The sequence below is a fragment of the Sapajus apella genome, unplaced genomic scaffold (assembly GCF_009761245.1).
Source record: "Sapajus apella isolate SASKATOON/1434 unplaced genomic scaffold, GSC_monkey_1.0 scaffold74, whole genome shotgun sequence".
NCBI classification, from domain to species: Eukaryota; Metazoa; Chordata; class Mammalia; order Primates; family Cebidae; genus Sapajus; species Sapajus apella.
In genome coordinates, this window is record NW_022437014.1 from 1,600,905 (window position 1) to 1,612,833 (window position 11,929).

Sequence of the window (11,929 nt, forward strand, 5' to 3'; positions counted from 1 at the left end):
AAAAAAAAAAAAAAAAAAAAAACCGAAAATAATGCTTGTGGCCAGGAATGGTGGCTCATGCCTGTAATTCCAGTTCTTTGAGAGGCCAAGGCAGGTGGATCATGAGGTCAGGAGTTCAAGACCAGCCTGGCCAAGATGGTGAACCCCTGTCTCTACTAAAAATACAAAAATTAGCCATGGCAGGCTAATTTTTATTTTTTATTTATTTATTTATTTTTTTTTTTTTAGACAGAGTTTCGCTCGTTACCCAGGCTGGAGTGCAATGGCGCGATCTCAGCTCACCGCAACCTCCGCCTCCTGGGTTCAGGCAATTCTCCTGCCCCAGCCTCCTGAGTAGCTGGGATTACAGGCACGCGCCACCATGCCCAGCTAATTTTTTGTATTTTTAGTAGAGACGGGGTTTCACCATGTTGACCAGGATGGTCTCGATCTCTTGACCTCGTGATCCACCCGCCTCGGCCTCCCAAAGTGCTGGGATTACAGGCTTGAGCGACCGCGCCCGGCCCAGCAGGCTAATTTTTAAATTAGCATCCAGCTACTCAGGAGGCTGAGGCAGAGGATTGCTTGAACCCAGGAGGTGGAGGTTGCAGTGAGCTGAGATTATGCCACTGCACTCCAGCTAAGCCTGAGTCTCCAAAAAAAAAAAAAAAAAAAAAAAAAAAAGAAAATATTGCTTGAATAGTAACAGAGTGACATTCTTGCATATTGTGATTTCACGGACATTGCTGGGGCAGGGGTCACATGAGTGCCTGTGGTACTGGCTCAAACAAATCAGAGAAAAAAGGCTAAACTTGTTCATCATGCTAGGTTGCCAGATTTTTGAGACAGAGTGTCACTCTCATCGCCCAGGCTGGAGTTCAATGGTACCATCTCGGCTCACCGCAACCTCCATCTCCCAGGTTCAAGTGATTCTCCTGCCTCAGCCTCTCTAGTAGCTGGGATTATAAGCACCCACCACCATGCCCAGCTAATTTTGTATTTTTACTAGAGACGGGGTTTCTCCATGTTAATCAGGCTGGTCTCGAACTCCTGACCTCAGGGGATCTGCCTGCCTCAGCCTCCCAAAGTGTTGGGATTACAGGCGTGAGCCACCGCACCCGGCATAAAAGACATATCTTTATAGTTTTTAAATTTTGTTTTTATGTCAAGTTCTTTAGAAAACTAAAAGATTCATTCTTTTCACAGTTACTACAAACATCAATTAAAGCAGTGTGACCTCCCTGCCACACGTGAGTGCTTTGGTTTAATGTTTCTGTCCCCTCAAATTCATGTTGAAACCTTATCCCCTGAGTAGTAGCATTGGGAGGTGATGGAGTCATGAGGGGTCTTTTTTCATGAATGGGATTAGGTGCGCTTGTAAGAAGAGGGACACAGCCTTGAAGGCATCATCTTGGAAGCAGATACTGGGCCCTTGGAATTCCCAGCCTCTAGAACTGTGAGAAAATACATTCTCATTCTTTACAAATTACCAGTCTCAGGTATTCTGGTATAACAGCAAAAGTGGACTAAGATATAGTGAGTCAGAGAGATTTTTTTTTGTTTTTGAGATGGTGTTTCACTCTGTCACCCAAACTAGAGAGCAGTGATGTGATCTCAGCTCACTGAAACTTCTGCCTCCCGGGTTCAAGTGATTCTTCTACCTCAGCCTCCTAAGTAGCTGGGATTATAGGTGCATGCCACCACACCCAGCTAATTTTTGTATTTTTAGTAAAGATGGGGTTTCGCCATGTTGGTCAGGCTGGTCTTGAACTCCTGACTTCATGATCCGCCCTCCTCGGCCTACCAAAGTGCTAGGATTACAGGTGTGAGCCACCGTGCCCTGCCAAGATTTCTTTTTCACTCACTCACATCTTATGGTCCCGAGCCAGAATCCAAACCCTAGTCTCCGCCCTCCGCAACCCAGTCCTCACACTGGGCTCTCTCCTGCTGGGCTGAGCACTCCTCAGGCCTGTGAGCACGCACAGGTCCTCACCTGAGGCAGATCCCAGTGGTGCAAGGTCACGATGGGGGTGACGTTGCTGCTCAGAAGGGCATCGATGAGATCGCTGTAGAATTTCATTCCCTTCTTGTTCACCTTCTCGGCTATACGTGGAATAAAATAAGACGCTATGAGAAAGGCCCATGGCCTTGGCCTTCTGGAGTGCAGCATTTCTGGGCCCTGTTGCCTTTTTTTTTTTTTTTTTTTTTTTGAGAGACAGTCTTGCTGTCACCAGGCACCAGACTGGAGCGCAGTGGTGCGATCTTGGCTCACTGCAACCTCTGCCTCCTGGGTTCAAGAAATTCTCCTGCCTCAGCCTCCCAAGTAGCTAGGATTACAAACGTGTGCCACCATGCCCAGCTAATTTTTATATTTTAGTAGACACAGGGTTTCACTATGTTGACCAGGATGGTCTCGATCTCTTGACCTCGTGATGTGCCTGCCTCAGCCTCCCAAAGTGCTGGGATTACAGGCGTGAGCCACTGCTCCCAGTCCCCCTATTGCTTTTTGAAGGCCTGAGGCCCCCTCAGGCCGCCAGCAATCTGGGAGCCCAGTTACCTGAAGAACCTGTGAGGGCCGCTGTCATCAGCAACCATGTTCGTGGGCTGGTCTCCCTCCCCAGGACTCTGTGGTGCCTCTGCAAAGCCAATATGGCCGGAGCGGGCTGCACTTGGGCTCGAGAGAGGCTGCCCTAGCTCACCTCGGATGCCTGTGGGCAGGAGCCGGGGCCAAGACAGGGAGAATCGGTAGTGGCTGACGTGCAGTTCCCTCAGAAGTGTGATGTCCTCCTGTGCAGACAGGGGTGGGGAGGAAGTCACCTGGGGCCCTGGCTGCGGGAGGAAGGGGTCCTCAGGCTCCTGGGCCGGGGTCCACTCTTGTCTCTATCTGTTCGTGGGTGAGGAAGAACCTGCTTCCTCATCTGCACAACAGAGGCGATGCCACCTGCCCCACGTCATGCAGGGGACACGCCGAGAGTCAACGCCAACGCAGGGCAGGGAGGCACTTGGAGAAGTCCTTCGGGCTGCCCCTATAAACCTGGTGATGGCTTCCTCAAGAAGCCACCCAGAGAGGAAAGCGGGCACCGAGGATGAGCGGGTCCCACTCCCTCCACAGGCACAACTCACAAGCAGGGACCAGGGGTGCAGGCCGCTGTGGCATCAGACTTTCAGGTCCCCCTCACCTGGCCTGAGGCACTGGCTCAGGTGACGCCCTGCTTTCCTCCAAAACCTTCACCCCCACTGGCCCTGCCCCCACTGGCTGCACGGGGGTAGAGGGTGTTTGGCAGAGCATGGGGATGACACTGTCACCAGGGCTCCCCCAATGCATCACCTCTTGCCGCGCAGCTAGGCACGTGCACGCGCACACACCCCCCGCACTCACCTGGACCTTGTGGTACCCATCACAGGCCACATCTGCCGTCTCATTCCCGAGCACCTTCCCCTTCCCACTGTGCGTGAAGGCGTCCCAGATGCTGGGCCCTTTCCCGTCCTGGTCCCAGGCGCCCTCCGTCTGGTAGGCAGAACTGCCCACGCCCCAGGAGAAGCCTGAAGGGAGAGACCCGCGCTGGGCCCCGGGTGCTCCCGTGTCTCCCAGGCCTCAGGGGCTGTCCCTCCCTCCCACGCTGCCCCTGTCCCCTGGGGCCTGGTCTTCCTACGAGTGGGAGCACACAAGGCAGGGTCGGGTGGGAGAAGATACATTAAACACACTTTCTGTACGCTTTTAGCTGATTGCTTGTATTATCTGTGTAGTTCTAGTAACTTAAGAAAAAGCTATTAGGAACTTTCAGAACAACCACACCGAGGGGAGCCGCTCAGAGGCGGGTTTTCCGTCCTGTCGGGAAGCAAGAATACCACACTCCTTGGTGAGTCAGCCAAGCTGGGCAGGTGGATGACAGACAGACAGGCAGACAGACGAACAGAGGGGTGGCCGTACCAAAAGGGAAGGTTCCATAGTAGAAGGAGTCCTCTTCTGGGGACCCCATCCGGGCGGCCCCCAGCCCGAGCACCAGCGGCAGCATCCACAGAAGGGTGGCGACCTGCACTGGCTTCATGGCACCCGGCCCTCCCCCATACCTGAAAAACGGCCCCTGCAGCCAGGCTGGTGGCCAGGTCCTGGCTTGGGGCAGAGGCCAAGACGGTGAGGAGGGAAAGGAGGGCGCTTGGGCGGGACCAGCAGCAGAGGCCGAGGCTGGACGCTGATGCTGTTCTCCTGCCTGGGGAGCTGAGTCCGACTCCGAACTCCAAGCCACCCCTTCTCCCTACCTTGGCTCCTGCCTGGTGGGGGAGACCCAGCCCATACCCGAGTGGCCTCTAAGGGGGAAACCACCTCTACTTCAGGGAAGCTCCAGTCTGAGGGGGCAGGTGGGAAACCCCACAGGGCCCTTTGGCTGTCCCAGAGACACGCAGATCCCTCCCTCAAGCCAGGGTCACCCATCCCAGGGCCTCTGTCCTTCGAGCCAGGGAGACCCCTTCCATTGGGATCCCCTCTTTGGTGCCAGCCCAGCCAGCTTACCCAGGATCGTCCTTGGTCCCAGACACCCCCAGACCGTCAGTCACTGGCCGCCAGAGCCCTCTCCCACTGGCCCAGGCCTAGGCCGTCCCCTGACAGCAGAGCCACGGGGCAGCCGAAGGCTCTGGTTGGGGGCGTGGTTTGTGGCTACAGAGACTTTCAATAGCCTCATTCAGTGGGGGCCAGGCAGGAATGCTGAGCTGGCCGGCATGGCCTGAGTCAGCAGCTGGGAAGCTTGGCACTGGGCTGGGGGCGGGGCGGGGGAGCCAATCAGCCCCCCACCCCAGGACAGAGGGGCAGCCGCGGAGGGGAGGAGACCCAGTCCCCCTGGCCCCTTCTGGGCCTGCCGTGCCACCTTCAGCACACCCTAGTCCTTCGAGTCCCAAGCTGGGGGTGGTGCAGGACGAGCGTGTGATGTTCTTGTCCCAACTGCCAAAACACAAACAAAAACCACCACTGCGGAAGATAGAGCTGGTTTTTCCACCTTGGCCTTCTCTCGGCGGATCCCTCATTCATTCCTTTCTTCACTCATTCATTCAACCAGCACCACCTCCTAGGACAGCCTGCCCTGTAGTCTCAGCACTTTCTGATAAGGTCCTCCTTATCAGAATGGACTCCTTCATATCGCTCCATTTCCAGCCTCCCTGCCTTTGGCCCTCACCACAACTCCCTCCACTGGGCCTCACTGCTTTGTTGTGGGTTAATCTCTTTGTTACTCTTCCTTTGGGTCTTCAGTGGGTAGAACCTCCTCCAGGAAGCCTTTCTGGATTCATGCCTCTTCAGGCCAGGCTAGGTTCTCTGGGTTTTCTGTGTCTTTTTAAATTTTCTTTCTTTTTTTAATGAGGACCTCATTTCTTTATTTTTCTTTTTTTTTTTTTCCCCCCCCCAAAACAGAGTTTCAGTCTTGTTGCCCAGGCTGGAGTGCAGTGGCGCGATCTTGGCTCACTATCACCTCTGCCTCCCAGGTTCAAGCGATTCTCCTGCCTCAGACTTCCAAGTAGCTGGAATTATAGGCGCCCACCACCCCGCCTAGCAAATTTTTTGTATTTTTAGTAGAGATGGGGTTTCTCCATGTTGGTCAGGCTGGTCTCGAACCCCCAACCTCAGTTGATCTGACTGCCTCAGCCTCCCAAAGTGCTGGGATCACAGGTGTGAGCCACCACAGTTGGCCTGCCTGCCTTTCCTTCCTTCCTTTCCTTCCTTCCTTTCCTTTCTTTCTCTTTTTCTTTCTTTCTTTCATTCAATGTCCTAAATTAAGGAACATGACTTTAGGCCTAAAGTAATTTCTAAGGTAAACAAATGAAACAAATGTCCATTGTACAATCACTGTAACCAGGCCAGGTGTGGCAGCTTACGCTTGTAATCCCAGCACTTAGGGTAAGGCAGGCAGAGCACTTGAGCCCGGGAGTTCAAGGCCAGCCTGGCAACATGGTGAAACCCCATCTTCACAAAAAATTACAAAGACTAACCAGGCCTGTTCCCATGCACCTGTAGTCTCAGCTACTCAGAAGGCTGAGGTGGAAGGATTGCTTGAGCCCTGGAGGTTGAGGCTGCGGTGAGCCACAATTGTGCCACTGTTCTCCAGCGTAGGCAATAGAGCGAGACCCTTTCTCAAAAGAAAAAAAAGAAAACGAGGCACACAAGGTGACAAGACGATATAACCAAGGGCCACTTGAAACAACAGATGAAAAAACAGACCCATGAGAATTTTCATATTGCACTATAAAACAAACGTACTCGTTACTTTTCATAAATGGAATCATACAGTATGTGCTGTGATGCTTACCCCAGGGAAAGGCGCTTCAGGAGAGCGCTGACCCCTCCTCCGTTCACAACCCACACTCTGTGAGTCTGTTTTCACGCTGCTGATAAAGACATACCCAGGAGGCTGAGGCAGGAGAATTGCCTGAACCCAGGATCTGGAGGTTGCGGTGAGCCAAGATCGTGCCACTGCACTCCAGCCTGGGTAACAAGAGCGAAACTCCGTCCCAAAACAAACAAACAAAAAGACATACCCGAACCTGGGAAAAAAGGGAGGTTTAATTGGACTTACAGCTCCATCTGGCTGGGGAGGTTTCAGGATCACGGCAGAGGGCGAAAAGCGCCTCCTACACGGCAGCGGCAAAACAGGAGGAGGAAGAAGTGGAAGCAGAAACCCCTGATAAACCCACCAGTTCTCGTGAAACTTGGTCACTATCTCGTGAATAGCACGGGAAAGACTGCCCCCCCCACCCCGTGATTCAATTACTTCCTCCTGGGTTCCTCCCAGAACACGTGGGAATTCCAGGAGTTACAATTCAAGCTGAGATTTGGATTGGGACACAGCGAAACCATATCGTTCCACTCAGCCCCTCCAAATCTCATGCCTTCCCAACAGTCCCCCAAAATCTTAACTCATTTCAGCATTCACCCAAAAGTCCACAGTCCAAAGTTTCATCTGAGACAAGTCCCTTCTGCCTATGAGCCTGTAAAATCAAAAACAAAAACAAGGTGGTGACTCCCGAGATACAATGGGGGTAAAGGCATTGGGTAATCACAGCCATTTCAAATGGGTGAAATTGGCCAAAATAAAAGGGTTACAGGGCCCATGCAAGTCCAAAATTCAGCAGGACAGTCGAATTTTAAAGCTCCAAAATGATCTCCTTTGATTCCAGGTCTCACCTCCAGGTCACGCTGATGCAAGGGGTGAGTTCCCGTGGTCTGGGGCAGCCCTGCCCAAGGGGGCTGAGCCTGGGGTAACCTGCTGTTCTCACCTTGAATTTCCTGCTCAGTGCTGGGCGCTTTGGAGGACGGTGTCGGGGGGCAGCATACCGGCTCGTGTATGCCCGTCAACACGCTTGTCAATGTCCACCACTGGCGTCTTGACCTGGGCTCTAGGGGCCGAGGAAAGCCTGAGGGCACCCACTTCTGCTCAAGCCCTCGCATGGGTGGACATAATATTACATTACCATTGACAGTTTCGATGTGCCTGAACAGACCAGGATGTCCATTGTTTCCAGCAACTATGGAAGGTAGGCATCATTAGCCCCCTTTGGCCGCGGAGAGACTTGGACTTAAGGAGATGAAGGACCCGCCCAGTAGTTCTCAAGGTTGGCTGCACTTTGAAATCACCTGGGGAAGCTTTACAAATTAAATCTGAAGCGCTGTGGGTGGAGCCCAGGTGTTACTCATTCTTAAAGCACCCCAGGTGATATTAATTTACAACTAAAAGACCCACCAGACAAGCCCAGGCCCACAGCCAGTGGGGAGCAGAGTCTGAGAATTCCCAATCTTAAGGCCATGCGAAGAACTGGGGAGGGGTTCCTGGACCACTGGCTGTCTGGGGTCCCACAGTGTGGAAGACGGAGCCCCGCAGGACAGTCCTGGCTTCTGTAGAGCTAACCTCTTCTTTGTCCTTCCCTGACTCCAGAACTTGAGCCCAGGCAGTCAAAGCCCAGGGGGACAATGGGTGACTCAGATGCTTCCTGTTTTCTTGGCCACAGTGGCAGGGGGCTGGAAACAGCCCAGGCTGGGGTTCATGGCCTCATAGAGGGGCCTGCAGAGAGGCAGGAGGAGTGAGCTGGGTAAAGTCACAGAGGGCAGTTTTCTGATGGAGACAAGAGTGGTTTGTTGGGTGACCAGGTCAATAGCAAAGGGACAAAGGAAGGAAGAATTTGAAGCTAGATTTCTTTTGTTTTTTTTGAGATGGACTCTCGCTCTGTCACCCAGGCTGGAATGCAGTGGCACAGCCTCAGCTCACTGCAACCTCCACATCCTGGGTTCAAGCAATTCCTTGCCTCAGCCTCCCGAGTAGCTAGGATTACAGGCACCTGCCACCACACCCAGCTAATTTTTGTATTTTTAGTAGAGACGGGGTTTCACCACGTTGGCCATGCTGGTCTTGAACTCGTAACCTCATGATCCACCCGCCTCGGCCTCCTAAAGGACTGGGATTACAGGCGTGAGCCGCCGTGCTCAACCTTCCTTTTTTTCTTTTTGAGATAGTGTCTCCTTCACTCGCCCAGGCTGGAGTGCAGTGGTGCCATCTCAGCTCACTGCAACCTCTAACGCATAGGCTCAGGGGATCCCCCTGCCTCAGTCTCCCAAGTAGCTGGAAGCACAGGCACTTGCCACCACACCCGGCTGATTTTTTTTCTATTTTTTTGTAGAGACACTTTCGCCATGGTACTCAGGCTGGTCTTGACCCCCTGAGCTCGACTGATCCTCTTGCCTCAGCCTCTCAAAGTGCTGAGATAACGGGTGTGAGCGACCGCACCCAGCCAAGAGTTCTTGACCTGTAAGATGATTTTCTGAGTCCTCAGCGTTGAACGAGAGGCCTTCGGCGCTGTGGGTGGAGCCCGGGTGTCGGTAGTTTTTGAAAGCACCCCAGGTGATGTTAATTGAGAACGAAAAATCAAGACCCACTAGACAGGCCCAGGCCCACAGCCAGTGGGGAGCACAGTCTGCTCGAGAATTCCAAATCTGAAGGCAGCGTGAGGAACTGGGGAGGGGGTTAAAGAAGGGGCTCTGAGGCCGGGCGCGGTGGCTCAAGCCTGTAATCCCAGCACTTTGGGAGGCCGAGGCGGGTGGATCACGAGGTCAAGAGATCGAGACCAACCTGGTCAACATGGTGAAACCCCGTCTCTACTAAAAATACAAAAATCAGCTGGGCATGGTGGCGCGTGCCTGTAATCCCAGCTACTCAGGAGGCTGAGGCAGGAGAATTGCCTGAACCCAGGAGGCGGAGGTTGCGGTGAGCGGAGATCGCGCCATTGCACTCCAGCCTGGGTAACAAGAGCGAAACTCCGTCTCAAAAAAAGAAAAAAGAAAAAAAAAAAGAAGGGGTTCTGCTTTGGTCCAGGAAAGCAAACAAGCTGGGAGGCTGTGTGGGTCAAGGGGACTTGTGGCAGAAAACGCCTCACCTCTCCCAGCCCTACAGGGCGCGGTGAGGCCTCCGAGACTTCATTTACGTGGCTTTGATTCCAGGTCTGGCAATCACCCTGAGAGGTGAGCAGGAAAAGCACTATCGTTACCTGATTGCTCTGGGAAACATCAATGGTCAAAGCGCCTAAGAAAGGTGCTGGCCAAAGCTGCCCAGAAATGGAGACCCAGAGACTTCTGGTGGCCCAGCTTGGTCAAGTCCCCTTCCTTGGAGGACAACCATTTGGAGATACTTATTTAAAAAATCATACATGTTAGAATGTTGACTTCAATCATCTTCCTGCTAGAATCATCCTTAAATAATAATCCTAAATTCAGAAAAAGCTTTTTGGACAAAGATGATGTACTCTAAAGTGAATTTTGGACCAGGCGTGGTGGCTCATGCCTGTAATCACAACACTTTGGGAGGCTGAGGCTGGAGGATCGCTTAAGTTTAGGAGTTTAAGACCAGCCTGGGCAATGTGGTAAGACCTGCAGTCCCAGAGACTCAGGAGGCTGAGGTGGGAGGATGACTTGAGCTGGGAGGTTGAGGCTGTGGTGAGCCATGATCACACCACCGCACTCCAGCCTGGGAGATGGAGTGAGACCCTGTCTTAAAAGTTTTTTTTTGGCTGGGCACGGTGGCTCAAGCCTGTAATCCCAGCACTTTGGGAGGCCGAGGCGGGTGGATCACGAGGCCAAGAGATCGAGACCATCCTGGTCAACGTGGTGAAACCCCGTCTCTACTAAAAATACAAAAAATTAGCTGGGCATGGTGGTGTGTCCCTGTAATCCCAGCTACTCAGGAGGCTGAGGCAGGAGAATTGCCTGAACCCAGGAGGCGGGGGTTGCGGTGAGCCGAGGTCGCGCCATTGCACTCCAGCCTGGGTAACAAGAGCGAAACTCCGTCTCAAAAAAAAAAAAAAAAAGACTCAGAACTGGTCCTCTCCACAGAATTCTTCAGTAAAAGGCGAAAAGTTTATGCGATCTTGCATATTAACAGTTAACAAAAAACATTGACGTACCCAACAGCCTCGACTAAAAGCAGAGCCCAGAGGAGGCGCCTACTCTGTACCAACCGCCTGTCACATAAGGTTGAAAAGCGCGAACGCACAAGACGCGTTTCTTCGGAGCGCAGGCGGACGCGGGCAGTGTTGAATAACTGCCCATAAAGCAGCCAGCGAGGAACAAAGCAGGCTCGGGCTCCAACGCTTCCGTCCCACGGGCCCTCCCAGCCCCGCGCCGCTGCGCCCCGGAGCCCCAACCCCAACCCCAGCCCCAGCCCCAGCCCGCGGCGCTCGGCTCCCACCCCCGAGGCGCCTGTCCTGGGAACGGCACCCGCGGCCTTGCCGAAACAAGGTCTCAAAAAACCGGGTACAGACTCAGAGCCGTTCCTCTCCACGGACATCTTTAGTAAAAGGCGAAAGATTTGTGCGATCTGAAGAGAAACCCGCGCGCGCGGCCGCCGCGACTCCCCTCTCCGGGAGCGGCCACTCCTGGTGCGCTGACGGTCACTTCGCCCCAAAGGGACCTCCCGAGACCGCGCGCACGCGACCGTTCTGCGGGAACGTCCTCACACTCAGAAAGCTCACGCGATACGGAAAGCTGTTTTTTCAGAAACACGACGCTGTCCGCAGTGTATTCTGGGTATGCAAATGAGCTCCGAATCGTCTCTTTAGACCCGGAAATACCCCAGCAGCCGCGCGGTGCTCTTGGGGCAAGCTCCAGGGGGCGAGGCGGGGGCTTTGCTGCCCGGGACTTTGTTTTGTTTTTGTTTTGTTTTTGAGACAGGGTCTCTACTATCCAGGCAGGACCGCAGTGGTGCGATCTCGGCTCGCTGCAGCCTCTGCCTCCCGGGTTCGAGCCACTCTCCCGCCTCAGCCTCCCGAGCAGCTGGGATTACAGGAGCACACCAACGCACCCGGCTAATTGCCCAGGACTTTAAAACCCGTCTCTACAATAAAATAGGAACATCTTAAAGATGTTTAACTTTATCTGGCAAATAATGTATACAGTCTATATGCATACATACTTCAAAGAAAAGTAATAAATCACTGCTGCGTCCCATCCAGTTCAAAAAGTATATTGTCAACATCTTTGAACCCTCATCGGCCCATTTCCCCGTCACACCCCTCGCTCGCTCTGTGGGTGGTCACTACCTGGAATTTGTATTAACATTCCTTTGACCTTAACTGCCCCTCTTACCCCCAACTATTAGAAAACTCCCATCTAGGCCGGGCGCGGTGGCTCACGCCTGTAATCCCAGCACTTTGGGAGGCCGAGGCGGGTGGATCACGAGGTCAAGAGATCGAGACCATCCTGGTCAACACGGTGAAACCCCGTCTCTACTAAAACTACAAAACAGGCCGGGCACGGTGGCTCAAGCCTGTAATCCCAGCACTTTGGGAGGCCGAGGCAGGTGGATCACGAGGTCAAGAGATCGAGACCATCCTGGTCAACATGGTGAAACCCCGTCTCTACTAAAAATACAAAAAATTAGCTGGGATTACAGGCACGCACCACCATGCCCAGCTAATTTTTTGT

General features: G+C 53.3%; 1 protein-coding gene and 1 non-coding gene across 6 annotated transcripts in view; both read right to left on the reverse strand.

Moving 5' to 3' along the window:
* The window catches only part of LCTL (lactase like), a 24,116-nt gene extending 19,196 nt beyond the window's left edge, over positions 1 to 4,920 (reverse strand). Inside the window, exons 1-5 of one of the 5 annotated variants that reach the window (XM_032251044.1) lie at positions 4,490 to 4,911; positions 3,911 to 4,089; positions 3,359 to 3,522; positions 2,679 to 2,766; positions 1,973 to 2,082 (exon numbers count right to left, since the gene is read on the reverse strand). In XM_032251044.1, coding sequence (XP_032106935.1) covers positions 1,973 to 2,082; positions 2,679 to 2,766; positions 3,359 to 3,522; positions 3,911 to 4,028 — 480 coding nt within the window. In that variant the 5' untranslated portion in view covers positions 4,029 to 4,089; positions 4,490 to 4,911. Of the gene's footprint in view, positions 1 to 1,972; positions 2,083 to 2,678; positions 2,767 to 3,358; positions 3,523 to 3,910; positions 4,094 to 4,489 lie in introns of all 5 variants that reach the window. The other 4 variants (XM_032251043.1, XM_032251045.1, XM_032251046.1 and 1 more) reach the window with 4 other exon arrangements.
* Positions 4,921 to 10,727: 5,807 nt separating this feature from the next.
* Positions 10,728 to 10,843, reverse strand: LOC116532177. Its single transcript, XR_004260741.1, has one exon. It is a non-coding gene; the product is annotated as a U5 spliceosomal RNA (small nuclear RNA).
* Positions 10,844 to 11,929: the final 1,086 nt, after the last annotated feature.